This window comes from Pipistrellus hanaki, assembly GCF_964339955.1.
Source record: "Pipistrellus hanaki genome assembly, chromosome: 3".
Classification (NCBI taxonomy): domain Eukaryota; kingdom Metazoa; phylum Chordata; class Mammalia; order Chiroptera; family Vespertilionidae; genus Pipistrellus; species Pipistrellus hanaki.
This window is the reverse complement of record NC_140505.1, coordinates 65,877,240-65,892,635: the sequence shown is the minus strand read 5'-3', so window position 1 is coordinate 65,892,635 and position 15,396 is coordinate 65,877,240. Positions and strand designations below refer to the sequence as shown.

General features: G+C 42.8%; 1 protein-coding gene across 1 annotated transcript; it reads right to left on the bottom strand.

The window, feature by feature from the left end:
• Positions 1-8,500: 8,500 nt before the first annotated feature.
• On the bottom strand, positions 8,501-13,147 carry PCDH20 (protocadherin 20). The gene is made up of 2 exons (XM_084876264.1): positions 12,999-13,147; positions 8,501-11,872 (listed from the first exon to the last, which is right to left on the bottom strand). The coding sequence occupies exons 1-2, from the start codon at positions 13,134-13,136 to the stop codon at positions 9,149-9,151; spliced, it is 2,862 nt and encodes a 953-aa protein (XP_084732390.1). The 5' UTR covers positions 13,137-13,147; the 3' UTR covers positions 8,501-9,148.
• Between the last annotated feature and the right edge of the window lie 2,249 nt (positions 13,148-15,396).

Here is a 15,396-nt window from a genome sequence, read left to right as displayed (position 1 = left end):
CCAATAATCAGTGGGTACAAGCTCCAATTGCCCCTCAGGGCTTTTCCACTTCCTCCTGCTACTGAGGGGTGATTGGGGATGGCATCCACCTCTCACACTTGCTGCCAGTGACAATCACTCGGCCATCAGCAGTTATGAGTGGCGGCTGCTGGCCCAGATTGCCCTTGAGAGCTTTCCCACCTCCCTCTGCTACTGAGAGGCAATCAGGGCAGCAGCCACTGCTCACACCCACTGATGGCGCTGGCCCCAATAGCTCCACAACATCAATGGGTGTGAGTGGGGAGGCACTTTCAGTGCTTGGGAGTGGCGGTGGTGGGGTGATGAAGCAGTTAGGGGCGATGAGGCAGGCATGCAAATGGTTAGGGGTCATTAGACCATCAGGCAGGTGAGCAGTTAGGAGCAGTCCCAGATTGTGAGAGGGATGTCCAACATCAGACCTAAACTGGCACCCAAGGGGTCATGGGTGCAGGTCGGGCTGAGGGACCTCCCACCCCTGCACAAGTGCATGAATTTTGTACACCGAGCCTTTAGTTTTAAAATATATACTAATTGGCCAATAGCCCTCATATTTTCCAGTTTGTACTTGAATCAACAATCTACTTGTTTTTATTTTCCAGGAGCTTAGACTCCCTGAAATTATATATCTTTGTAATTATCAATATAATACAATTCTATTAAAAGATAATTTCTTTGTATATATTTTCACAAAACAGGCTCTAGCTATAGTCTTCTGTGTCCATTCCTGGTTTTGGTTAGCAAAGGGTGGTTGTCTCAGCACATTTACTATATTGTGACAATTTCTAATCTTAAAATATATCAATGTGTCTACCTCAAGCAGTATGACAGGTAGGATGGATAATTGACAAATTCTACATTTTTATAAAAATAATAGGTTAGCAGGTTAGAAAGAAAGGAGCCAAATAAAAGTGGTATTTATTACTGGAATTCTGTCTCTGTTGTGAGGGACAGGAAAATGAATGAGAGAACCATTTGGACATATTAGGAAGCAGAAGGCAGGGAAAAGAAAGAAAAATTCTGTAAACCAAGGAACAGATGATGACTCTATAGCCCAAACTCCCCTAATCTTCCAGCTTGCCTTTCCTGATTGTTCTGCTGTGACAATATGTGTAGACGCACTGAAATAAATGTACTCAGCCTTGAGATTATTAATAATTTTGAAAATGAAACCAGCTGCACACAAAAGAATGTAAACCAAATGCTTGAATTGATTCATTTGGCTTTATTCATCCCCAATTAAGACATTTATCCCATTAAATCTCACTCTTTTTAGTGTCCTTAGCTAAACTCTGAACTACAAAGACTATTTCCAATTGCACATTTTAAAAAATATCTCTGTAAATGCTACATAGTAGATGCTTAATGATAAATTTTAACAGGTTAATTGATGAATCAATTTTCATATGTCTGCATAGGTTTCCCTCCTGCCCCCACTCAAAAGAACTGAAATCCAAAATAATACCCACTACCTTTATCTGTTATCTCAACAAACATTTAGTGCTAGGCTCTGATGACACAGAAATTGGTTCCAGAAATTTTTATGTCCTTGATGTATCATGCTTTAAATAATGTGGAGAAAACAAAAGGGAAGTGAGAATAAAACTTATATTTGAATTAATGGCTACCAAGCATAAGGCATAGTGCTACCCACTCTACTTACATGATCATAATTTCTCAGAATAACCCTAGGGTTATTTCCTGTGTACTTCTGGAGAAATGGAATATATATATATATATATATATATATATATATATATATATATATATTTATTTATGAAGTTTCCCCAAGATTTTAACACCAGTAATTGGAAGATCCAGGATATAAATACAGTGTCTTTTTCTTTGTTTGTTTCTAGCGTGTTGGATGTTGTTAGTCCTTTTTTACTTCATCCAAGTAGGCAGTCTTTTACTGTTTCTTTTCAGTCATATAAAATGGGAGGATAAGTAGTACGATTCTCATCAGCACATCTTTCATTCCCAACAATTAAAATTGCTAGCAATTTCATTTTTGTTTACTTCAAATTCTCATGCCTTGAATATGCTTTTCTATATTTTTCCTTTTATATTTTATAATCTTCCTCCTTAGTAAACAACTTTCAAATTGGTAGTTGGAACAGGGTTGACAGAGTCTGGGGGGGAAAAAAAGCCTCATGAAAAATTATATCTTTTGCTCCAGTGGCCATGATGTTATAAGTCTGCTACTCACTCCCTCCTATGTGCCCTCTTAGGCATGTCCTACTCTCTACCAGAGCACTAAGGGCATGTGAGAGGATGGGGCAGATCAAACCTGTGCTCCTGCACACCCTCCTCAGAGAACTATTCCCAGGCTCAGTTCCAGCTTTGCCTCTGCTATGTTGCTCTACTAATATAGTGATGATATAATAGTTTTCTTTTAAAGTACATACCACTCTAATTTATGTGCAAAGACTCCCTGCCATTAGTGCATGCTTCTATTTATGAATTGAGCAAACAATGTTTTGCTATATCAAGTCTCTGCTATATACCAGACATTTCTCTAGGTTTCTAGATTCTAGAACTATGGGGGGGGGGGGGGGGGGCTGTGCTCATTAGGCTTATTCCATCACCTGTCCTAGACTAAAACTTCCAAAAGGTAAACATTCTAGTATTGTTCTAATTACTTTGCCTGCCCTTGGTGAGGAAGACAATATTCTCATGATGATGGGCTTAAAAGCTACCTGATTGATATTAGCTTATGAGTTCAGTCTTCAGAAAGGATTGGAAGTAGTATCCTATTTGAGAGTAATTTGGGAGGGGAATGCCAGCAATAAAACAAATCCCAAATTAACTGCGTAAACATGGCAAGTTACAGGAATAACGAAACTCTAAAGTGGTGATCCTAAAACTTTGCTGCACCTTCAAATTTCCTGGAGCAGTTCATAAAGATACTGTCTCCCATCCTATACTCCACGGCAATTCAGTTAGGGAGAGGAACCTGTTTTAACTCTGCAGGTTATTTCAACATGTAGGCAAGCTTGTGAGGCAATCCTCCAAACGCATCTTTATCAACTTTTAATTTACAAACAAATGAATTGGGGATCTTATTAAATACAGATTCTGGTTTAATAGACCTGGGTTGGGCCTTAGATTCTTCATGTTTAGCAAGCAACCAGATGTTGTTGCTGCTATCTTTCTGCCGACCACACATTGAGTACCAAGGCCCTAAAGCACACTTGTCACCCTATCATGACTGTAAATCATTCTAATTACTTTTTGCAAAATGAGGCATAAAATATAATAAAGGACTTTTAAAACTAAAAGTGATATTTGATCTCAAGGCCTATATACTTCTTTGCCCTAACTACCCATATTTCCTGGATCTTGCTTAGAATTAATTACCTGCACGACATGTCATTCTTTCTTGATAATCACACAACAGGTGAAATTATATTTACATCTTATGTTGTACACTTGATATTTTCTTATCATTTTTCTTCAGTTTTCAACTTCTCTGCAGGTGGAATCTTTTAGTGCAACTACAAAGAAGAAATGCCTTAGATATAATATTCTTGATGCGGTCAACCTCATGTTGGAATATCTACCACATGAGCTGACAGTAATGTTTATTAAATTGAGTAGAATTGACAGTCATAAGTATGAAATAAACTGTGTAAATTAATGTCTTTGAAATTCCATCTGGATCATAAAACCCAACATTAAAAAGGGAGTTATGGCTCCTATGCTTTCATTGCTGATGTAGTGTTGGGTAAATGAGTCTCCTGCCCTTTTCAAATATGTAAAATAGGCTTGAAAGGAAATAAGAAAATTATACATTTTCTGGTTTATCACATGTGGTTTAACTCTATTAGTATACAAAGGTTATTAGTTATAAAATATTTACCCACCATATTCCATACTATAATGCATCACTTTCATATTCCCTGATTTAAGGCTCCATCTTTCACTTAAAGTGTCACTACTGCCTTCTAACAAGTCTCCAGATATTTCTTCAACACAAACTCTACACATGGCCAAAGTGATTTAGAAAAAAAAATCCCTGATCAAAATCCTTAAAATTTCCATCACCTGTGAGATAAAACTTCAAACTCCAAGTATGACATGAATCCCTTTATCGTTTGCATTACACTTGTATCTCCAAGCTCTCTCAACATTATCTTTCATTTTGTTTATCCCATCAACCAAGACAGATAACATTTGTGGTTCTTTTATCATGATACTTTTACATGAGCCTTGCACACTATTTTCTCTTCCTTACTCTGTCCTCTACTCAGTTTAAACATTACCTCCTCTAAAAGGGCCCAACTTAGAAATTACCTCCTTTGGAAAGCTTTCTTCAACACTTCCCAGGACTGGGTTAGGTCCTTCTCACAATGCATCCTGACAATGGATATTTATCTTACACAATGTTTTGAAATAAGAAGGTTTTCTCATCGACCTTTTACACCATAATCTAAATTCATCAATGGGTTTTGTCTTCTTCTCCGTCACACCCCTGGTAATTAGAGTACTAAAACAAACATGCATAGAATGAATGACTAAATTATTTCTTTTTTAATCTTTGCAGTATTCTTACTTCTTGGTATTAGTGGGTTAAGTCTTTAAAATTCATTCAGCCCTGACTATTGTTACTCAGTTGGTTGAGTGTTGCCCTATGCACCAAGAGGTGCTGGTTCAGTTCCCAGACAGGGCACAAGCCCAGGTTGTGGTGCCTGGTAGGGGGCATGCAGGAGGCAGCCTATCAATGTTTCTCTCCCTTTCCTTTCTCTCTCTAAAATCAATGAAAACATATTTAAAATTATTTTTAAGGTTTATCCATTTTTGTTTTATGTCTCAAAGGAATAGATTCCCAGTTTAGGAGTTTATCAAAGAAAAACATGCTACCATTTTAAAAAATATATATATTTTATTAATTTTTTACAGAGAGAAAGGGAGAGGTATAGAGTGTTAGAAACATTATGAAAGAGAAACATAGATAAGCTGTCTCCTGCACACCTTGCACTGGGGATGTGCTCACAACCAAGGTACATGTTCTTGACCAGAATCGAACCAGGGACCCTTCAGTCCACAGGCCGATGCTCTATCCACTGAACCAAACCAGTTAGGACCATGCTACCATTTTTAAAGCAATTATATACAACTAGAGGCCTGGTATATGAATTCGAGCACAGGTGGTGTCTGCTAGGCTCGTCCCAATCAGGCCAATCAGGCCACGCCAGCTGGAGGGAGGGGCAGTGGGCTGTTGGCTGACTGGCCCTGTCCCGTGGTTGAACTCCCAGTGGAGGGGACAATTTTCATACTAGGCTTTTATTATATAGGATGAGTGTCATTTAAAAAATGATTATAGACTGTATGTATTTATGTATACAGCATCTGAAATATAAAATTTAAAAATCAGAAATAGAAATAACTAGAAAATACAAGATGGGTCTTTTTGCTCTGGAACTATCAACTTTTCTTTTAAATATTTTTTATTGATTTCAGAGAGGAAGGGAGAGGGAGAGAGAGATAGAAACATCAATGATGAAAGGGAATCACTGATCTGCTGCCTCCTATATGTCCCCCACTGAGGATCAAGCCCACAACCTGGGCATATGCCCTTGACCAGAATCAAACACTGACCTTCTGGTTCATAGGTCAACACTCAACCACTGAGCCACGCCGGCCGGGTTGCACTACCAACTTTTTAATTGATTATTTTTTCTGCTTTACATAAATGAATGAAAGACAGTCTCTTTCAATAAATACTTATTGATCTCCCACACTATTAAGGCATATTGATAGGCAGAAATTACACAAATCAGCAAAATAATTGTGAGCAATTGACTACTTTCCTACAGTAAGCAAATCTACAGGAAAGAAAATGCTCGGGTGTCTAGGGCTCTGGCTTCCACAAGCAGAGGCTGCCCAGTGAACTGTGCTCAGGCTGTCCTTTCATTATATTCTTCACTGTCTGCCAAAGGTCAGGACTCCCCTGAGTCCTCACCCCTCACCGCACTGAGGAGAGATTGGACCTGAGTCCCCAGAGAATAGGCTGCTTTAACAGGAGTCAACTGCTGAGATATTTTCCAGGAGCACAAATTAGAATCTTTAAGAGAGATTTTACTGTCATCAAGCTAACTTCATACGCCATCACTAATACTGCTTCAGTGATGTCATTTCATAACAAGATCATAAATGGTGTTTTTATACAACACATGCAGAGTTCCCAAAACACAAAGGATTTGGATTTTTTTTAAAAAAAACAACAACATACCAATACTATAAAACTATTTTAAAAGAAGCATTTGTTTTTTTAGTTTTCTTTTAAACCACCACTGATAGAAGTATAACTGACAAAACACACACACACACAACAAAAACATGTTTTAATTTAAAAAAAAAAGGGGGGGGGGGGAAATCAAGGAATCTACCCTAAAGAGCCAAATAATGTAAATTGTTTTTTCCCTGGAGCTGAAATTGCTATGTTTGTTTTAAATTTCCCAACCCAAATTAATGAACAATTTTCTCTATGGTTTAAGAATGCATTTGGCAGTGCAAAGATCGGAGCAATCTCTTCTTCATTAAATTGGGCAAAGAGGCTTCCTGGTTCTCAAACTGTTAAATGGAGATTAGGTTATTTAATGAATGGAACGTTTATTTTCGTGCCAGTTCAACAAACAACATTGACATGATTAGCATACATTTTGGCAACTGTTCTAGCACAAGGTATTAGTAAAAAGAAGCTATTATCTCTGAGCTTAATTTACTTTAACTTCCCTTGTTATAAATGTTTTTAATGTGAATGAGATGTTTTTGTAAAGGAAATCTGGGCACAAGTTTTTCAGAAATACATCTTTTTATTAAGTTACAGGTGTTTCTCATGCTACAGATAAATTCCATACCCCAAAACATATGAACCTTCTCCAAATTTAGATGTGAAAAAATATCTTGGTTTTTTGTTGTTTGTTTTTTTACTGATGGTTAAATCATTGCACTTATAGAGTTTTTTTTTTTAATTAACGGTGCTCCTTGTTTCATATGTAGCTCCTTCTTTAAAAAAAAAAGAAGAAGAAAAAAGATAAATAAGAAGAAGAAAGAAAAAAAAAGAAAAGACTGGTAGAGAATGGTTTCCTCAATAGTTAGACATCAATTATAAATGAAAAATTTTAGGGATGAATGATCTTAGTTTCTTAGTTCATGTGTGTCTTATACAAAATAAGTTTCTAATAAAAATATACTCCCTTTTCATAACAAATATTACTGCCTCATATGCTTACATTTTATTCACATTGTAAAACTGAAGAAAACAAGAAAAATGAGGTTGATACAAATTTGAAAGTTTTTAGGTGTTTGCATTCAAATTATTTTTTGAAATATATTTTTATTTTAAAATTTATTGAAAGCTATTGTAATAAAGCTAACAGGATTGTTATATGTAGTAAAATAAATGTTTATAATTGATACTAACTCATTAAATTAATATGTATTTGCACATACTTGGGTATAAATTTTCATATGAACTTCTAGCTAACATATAGGCATATTCTCTTTCTATCTTTATATATATATATATATGTGTGTGTGTGTGTGTGTGTTTGTGTGTGTGTGTGTGTATGTGTATTACTACACACATACTTAATAATTTATCCAATGTTTAATTGAGTAATGAATTAGTTTAATGTAAACTTAAGCATCACAGAATATTTACAGTATACCAACATTTACCTCTAGAAGCAAACAAATGCCAATAACAGGCACTTCAGTGAAAGAACAAGCCAAATAGAAAATGGTAAAAATGAGAAAGAAATTATGAAAATATAAACTTTTAATTTGCAGACATATAAACACTTTTGGTACAGTACAGACATGGGATGCCAAAAAGCAAGATGATCCAATTTAAGCTAACACATTATTTATTTATACAGATAATTTTGTTATAGTTCTCATAAAAAATAAAATTTTCAGCTCACACAATAAAAGTGATCAATTACTGATGAATCAGTTTGCTTCATTGCAAGGATTCAGCAAAAGCTACATTATCAAAGAACTCTGCTGCTGGGCTTACAAATACTCTTGGACTTAATCCAAAGGCAAGGAAAGGAAGCCAGAAATGGTAATCAACAAACCTAAACAACAACAAAAAGGGAAGTATAACTTTCATATAAAAGGCCCAACTACAACCAGTAGTCTACACCAGCTTCTAGAATAATCCCGTTTTAATATGATTTTTTTTTAAGTTTCTTACATGATGGATAAGTTTAAGCATATAAATATTTAATATATAACCCAAGTATGAAGTACTGCTCACAAGTTTTGAAAGCACCAAAATGTGGTGAACAGCTATGAAGCCACTAAGGATTGAAAATATTTCTTGCTCTGGCTGTTTTTCTTGGACACAATTTCTAGGTATATTTTCTGTAAGGAAGGACATATGTATCTTTCCCCCTGTAACAATAGCAAGTTCAGCGGTAAAGCAAACAGATAGCAGTTTGAGTACACAGAAAGTGAAATAGTCTTCAGCAGGTCAAATTTTTGATAACATATGGCAATGTTTTTATTCTAGCTAAAAAAAAAGATTGCACTTCTTTGTAATGCCTTCTCTTTCAAACGACGCATGACATAAGTGTGAGATAAATGTTCTGTTTACAAATACATTTCTTCTCTTATCATACATTTAAGTGGGGTGAAATTCAACTTATTTTAATTTTCTATTTGTTAAATATCATAAACAAATATATTTAAAATATACTCTCTCATTAATTTGATGTACAACAACTGTCATGAATAATAACCCAAAACAGTTCTCTGCAAAGGAGCAGCTGTTGCCCTCTTGTGGTTAAAAGATTTTGTAGACAAAAAATGCAATGTGTCATTTTCTTACCTTACTCCCAGATTTTATCAATCATTTTCTTGATGTATGAAACCTGCAAAGCATAGCCGATATTTTTTTATAATAGTTCTATAGCGGTTAGTACTAATTTTCATTAAAAATGCTGTACACATTTTATAACCTCTGATTTTGAATTTAAAAACCTGTAAACCGCTATTTACAATATAGTACAAGTTATAAATTAGTAGTTCTTCATTGGAACTCATCCATACCACCTTGTTTAGGTGGTGAAGACTATCCAATGTCTATTAAAACATCTCTGTGTTATTCCACAATGAAGTATCAAATATTAGAAATATCCATCGGTTTCCTGTCTCTCATGTACAAGTCGATTTTTCCTTTTAGTGGAATTTGTACTTCCAAACTTTCATCTTCCCTGGGGTGCTTTTTCCCTCTCCTTAAGCAGATGTATATGCCCATCCCTGTTACCAGTGTGATGGAACCCAAGCTTATTACAGACAGGGCTACTAAGGTGGGCATGCAGGACACAGATTCGACTTTCCTATGAGTGGGTTCTATCGAGATCTGTGGCTCTTTCTCCTCTATATTAATGTCCGGCTCCTTTCTTAAAAGACTCTCGATGTAGCTCTCATTACTGACAGTGTCGTTAACAAATAGGTTCACCATGACCGTGGAATAGAGAGGCTCAGGGTAACCATGGTCACTCACTTTCACCAGTAAACGGTGGAGTCCGTAATCTGTCTGCAGCAGAGCCTCCTCCAAAGTAATGTTGCCAGTTTTGGGGTCAATCCTAAAGGACTCGGGCCTAGGGCCTCTTCTCCCTATGATGCTGTAGGCTATGACAGCATTCATGCCCGTGTCTTTGTCAACAGCATAGACCTCTGTCACGGGGGAACCCGGGAGAGTAGAAGGCAGAACCAACAGGTAAGACATATTAGACTGAGGAAATAAGACAAGCGGAGGGTTGTCATTGATATCAAGGAGGAGAATGGTGATTTTTGCGGTAGAGGAGAGGGCGGGCTCACCTCCATCGACAGCTTCCACCCACAAGGTATAGGAGCTTTGCTGCTCCCTGTCCAAAGAGACCTTAGCTCTCAGCATGCCCTTTCCTGTGTCTATGACAAAAATATCGCTCTGGTTCAGCACGGACAGGGCAACCCATCCATTCCGCCCAGCATCAGCGTCTGTTACACTAATTACTCCGATCTCGCCGTATCCGGGGAAGTTCTCCGGCACAAAGAAGCTGAAGTCCTTGTTGATGAACCTAGGGCTGTTGTCATTTTTATCCAACACGGTGAGAGCCACAGTGGCTACCGATTCCCTGGGTGGCTTCCCACAGTCAACTGCTCTGACTGTGTACCTGTACTTCTCTTTCTCTTCTCGGTCCAGCGGAGTGGAAACTGTCAGAATTCCGGTGACACTGTCCAAGGAAAAATAGGATGGAGCATCGTGTCCCAGAAAATAGGACACTTGGCCTCTTTCACCACTGTCAGCATCGGTAGCATACAACTTCGTCAAGAAGGCATGGGGTGCATTGTTTTCTTCGATGGTTAGTTCTATCAAGGGCTGGAGGAAAACAGGAGCGTTATCGTTGTCATCTAAAAGCTGAACCTTAATAATCTTTTTGACATGAAATCCCTCAGAATTCCAGGCCACCACAGCTACCTCATAGAACTGCTGTAGCTCATAATCCATCAGCTTTGTGGTTTCCAGCAAATATTCGTTACTGTACGGTTTGTAGGGCGACAACCTAAACGGCCCTTCGCCATCCAGGTGGCAGTTCACCTTGTATTTACCTTCTGGATCTCTGATGGTGAAGAAAGCAACCGGAGTGTTCACAGGCTCCAGCTCTTTCAGGTACACGATGCCGTCCGCCTCGTTGGCTATATAACGAGGGACGATTTCCGGCGGTCTGAAAGTGACTTTGATAATGGACACCATGGCCGTGATCACAGCAGGGATGCAGCCTGGCCCGTTAGCAAGGATGGTGAGCCTGTGTGTCTGCAGGACACTGCCCCCGATCTTGCTGGAAAGTGTGATGGCGCCGGTGGTTTCATCCAGGTGGAACAAGTCCTTGGAGGCTTGGGGAACTTTCTGGCTGTAAGAGTAGGTGATCTCGGCGTTGGTCCCCAAGTCTCTATCCACAGCCTGGACAGCTGCGATCGGTGTGCCCACCGTGGCGTTCCCGTACACCGTGACGTTGATCTGCGAGTCCGCGAACAGAGGGCAGTTGTCGTTAATGTCACTTATGCCGATGGTGAGGGTGGCACTGCCCAGCAGAGGAGGAGAGCCACCGTCCTCGGCTATGATGATGCTCACATACTGGTCCTGGGTCTCCCTGTCCAGCAGGCCCATGACAATGAGGTAGGGCGTGCGCTCCCCGTTCTCATTCTCCTCCACGTCCAGGGTGAACATGCGGTGGTAGTCCAGCAGGCGGTAGGTCTGCACCCCGTTCGTGCCTACATCGGGGTCCATGGCGGGATGCTCGATGGCCAGGCGGGTGTTGACAGGTGCATTCTCCGGGACCCACACCGAGATCTGGGAAACGGGGAACCGCGGGGCGTTGTCATTGACGTCCCGGATGGCGATCTTCACCTTCACGAACCGAAAGTATTCCTGAGGCAGGACCAGCACGTCCAGCAGCAGCAGACAGGAGTCCGGAGAAGGGGAGGAGGCGATGGAGATGCTGTCGCCCCCGAGAGCCCCTCCACCACCGCCTCCTTCCAGACACAGGGCCTCGCGGTCGATCTCCCGGGCGGACGTGTGCAGCTCCCCGGAGCGGTTGTCCAGGGTCACGTACTGGCCGCTGAGGCCGCGGGAGGCCAGGCTGAAGGAGAGCGGCGGGCCGGGCTGCGGGGCGCGCTGCGGGGGCTGCGGGTCCGGCCGGCCCGGGGCGCGGGGCGCCAGGCGCAGGTCCTCGGCCAGGCTGCCGATGAGCACGCCGGCCGGCAGCCCCTCGTTCAGGCTGTACAAGAGCTCCGTGGCCCGGCTGTAGCTGGCCAGGCAGTGGAAGGGTCCCACGAAGAGGAGACACAGAAGCAGAGGCTGCAAGTGGGGGGAGGAGGAGAGAAGCCTCGTTACGCACCGGCCACCCTGCGGCTTCTAACCCAGAGGGGAGGTAGAGCCAAGGCCGGGTCAGGCTGCCCTCACCACCATCCCCGGAGGCAAACCCTCTCAGGTTGGGGCGGGCTGAAGAGGAAACTTGCTGCGAAGAAGAGATCTAAACTTATTTTTCCCCCCAAACTTATATTTTTTTCCTCCTGTTTACTTTCTACCCCCGCTGCCCATCCCCACTCTGACGCAGGGGATGTCCGGGGTCCCTAACCCAGAGCCTCCCTGGGGACCCGAGGCGCGGGGAGGACCTGCTCTGGGTTGCACAACGCGGCAGGGAAGCCACCCGGGGAGGCGAGGGACTGGGGCGGGGGGATAAGGGGGGGCGGAGGAGGGGGGCTGTTGGTGGAGAGGACTGAGAGGTGGGCACTTTATCCATTTATTTTATGGAAATATTTCTACCGCGAAACCCCCCTGGAACGCGAAATGGGTGACATCCCTTATTATGAAACCGACAGCAGCAATGACATTTATCCTTAATGATAATAATACGGAAAATAGAGTAACGCTTTCGGGAATCGGACACCCCTCCTTCTGTCCCCCCCGCCCGCCCCCGCATTAAATAAACACTTTACGCCAGAAGAAGTCATGTTCATTTCAGCAAGGATCTGCAATGCAATCCCAAAGATCTGGATCTCCATCACATCACGTAGGGAAGCCCTGACTGACCCCCCTCCCCGGGGGGAAAAGAAGTAAAAGCGGAAAACGATTGCGCGAAAACAATGTGCCAATCGCAGGAGACGCAGCCAGACACCGGCAACGGGGACAGGTCTCCGGACCCCCTCTCTGAAGCGGATGGAGCCCGCACCCCCCCCCCACCCCTCCACCTCACCCACCTACATTTCAGCCTCAGAAACTTCCTCTCGCGACCCCCAAGGTCTTGCCTGTTCCTTGCTAAAATGAAGGTGCATAATCCCAAACTCCCTCTCCCTCCGCCCAGCCTTCCCGCGAAGTTTGGATGAAGGGAAAAGGTTTGCAAACCCTCCCGGCGTGGGAACTGCCCGCGGTACCGCAACTTGTCGCGGGGCCTCTGCGCCCCAGCCCCCGGGGCCCCCCTTACCGGCAGGTTTCTCCTCCGGCTGGTGCTGCAGCTGCCGGGACGACCGAGCCGCCCCATATCCGGGCGCGGGTGCCAGGGCGCCGGGCGCCCGCTCTGTGCCAGGGTCCGCGAGCGGCGCGCTCCCCGCCGGCCGCGCATTCCCCGGGAGGCTGCGGCGGGCGCGCTCCTGGCGGCGGAAGACACTCCCTCTCCCTCTCCCTCTCCGCTCATGCAAATCGCCGGGGAACTTCAGCCAATAGTCACCGGCTGGCCGATGGCACTGGAGCTACAGGGGTGCAGAGAGGCGAGGGGCCGAGAGGCGCGGTCATGGTCTCCTGCCCAGGGCGCCCGTCAATCCTGACCCCCCTGGAGGAGCCCGCGTGGGGGCACTGGCCTCTGAAGACTGCGACGAGGCGTCACCTGGTCGGGCATCGGAGCTCGAGCCCGCAGCTCCCTCCGCGCTGCACGGGTCAGAGCCCCGGTCCACAGGTTGTGAGTTTGAGAGAGAATTAGAATTAAAAAAAAAAAAAAAAAAAAAAAAAAAAGCCGGCGTTTATAGCTGAGTTAATGGAGAGGGGAATTCGGCGCTACAGAGCAGGCACAGGCGCGATCCCCAAATGAAATGCCTGCGTTGCCACTAGTTCTAACAAGAAAGGTTTGAACCTAGGAGTGTTTGCAGAGGAGGGTGGGAGGAGGAGAAGAAATCCACTTTTCTTTGCAGAGGGAAGGACTTTCAAACTCTGAACGGTGGGTGGGCTGAACTGGAAAAGCAAATAGATGAATTCGGTGAAGGTTTCCACATGCTCTGGTGCGGGATCTTCTCTGTGGGTGAGGGGAGAGCTTCTGCTAGTATCCTAGTCTGGGGCGCAAGTGTCTCCTCCAGGTGTCCGCCTGGTGGTGTTACTTCAGACCCAGCCGCTGCTGCTGGCCCAGAGAAGGGACCAAGGGGGGAAGTGGAAACAAGTGTTGAGGAACACAAGTGCACAAGTGATTCTGCCTGCGAGCAGTTTCTCTAAAAGGCGCTTTTTCTCTTTTTTTTTTTTTTTTGAGGGCGCTCACTGAAGCCTGGGTTTAAAAAGAAAAGGAGGGAGGGAGAGAAAGAGAGAGAGAGAAAGAGAGAGAGAGAGAGAGAGAGAGAGAGAGAGAGAGAGAGAGAGAGAGAGAGAGAATATTACTTTTCAAATTATTGCCTTAAAGAATTTTTTTTTTCTTGTAATGCTTACTGGGAAAGTTGGCCATTTAGAAAGGAATCCTGAAGGAGTGTGATGCAAAATGCTGGGATAGCCTCTCTGGCTATGACTAACTAGCATAGGACCTGTTTCCTCGTTTATAAAATCAGGACTGGAGAGAGTTCAGTGCATTAGGTCAATGAAACACTTTGATCTGCAGGGAGACGTTTAAGTTATGGAAAAGACCATTGGCCTCCCTGAGGAGACATTTCCCTTTGTCACTATGTTTCCAGACATCCTGTGTGCTGCCCTGAACATAAGACCCTCCCCTGAATGCTTAGTGCCTGAGCCTAGAACGAAAAAAGTCTTCCTCTTGGGTCATAGAAAGATCTGGCATTCCTTGCCATAGGACCCACTTTAATTTTCCTTTTAATTCCATCTTGTGCTAACTAGAATGTAAATTCCTTGCCTGAGCTAAATGTTTTTCTTCTGAGCCTTCCTGTTTTCTCATCACCACTAATCCTAAAGGCACAGAGTCCTAAGTATTGATAACACACTCCAGCAAAACACCTGGTGTGTATAATATCCTCTTATTGTCCAAATGGAATTCACAAAGGAAACTCCCTATGATACAAATCTGGAAAATGACATGAATCAGGTTGTAAAATTAGCTCCTTTAAGCTCTTTAAAGTGAAACTGGAGTGCTGATGAAGTAAGCGCAGGACCAAGAACCTGCTCACGTGGGTGCAATAGGTCATTATACCACCGGTAAGCAAAGCACAGCCAGGAAGTATGATTTGCCTCTCCTTGCTTCCTCAGCTGCTGGCTCTGCCCTACAATTAAACTTTTACCACGACTGGTAAATATTTACTTTGGGGTCTGTAGTTGAAACGTATTGGCCTCCAAAGATCAGTACCAGGCTGCCTCTGAGATGTGTTCAACTTATATTTTCCCACAATACCCACCGCTTCTGGAAGTTTGGGGCACATGGCCAGATTATGCCAATCGGTCATCGGGCAGAATACCTGCAGGCTAGACCCACAAGCTGAATTCATTCTATATCTATGCAGGTAACAGCAGCAGTGGATTGTATATGCCCTCCAATCTCATGCTGTCCCAACAAGTCAAGATTACTTGCCCTTTATTTTGGGGGGAAATATAGGAATCTCTTCCTTTAGTTTATGAGGACATTATATAGGAACTCTTATTTATGATGATAGCTCAATTGAAGTGACATCACTTCTTTGGAA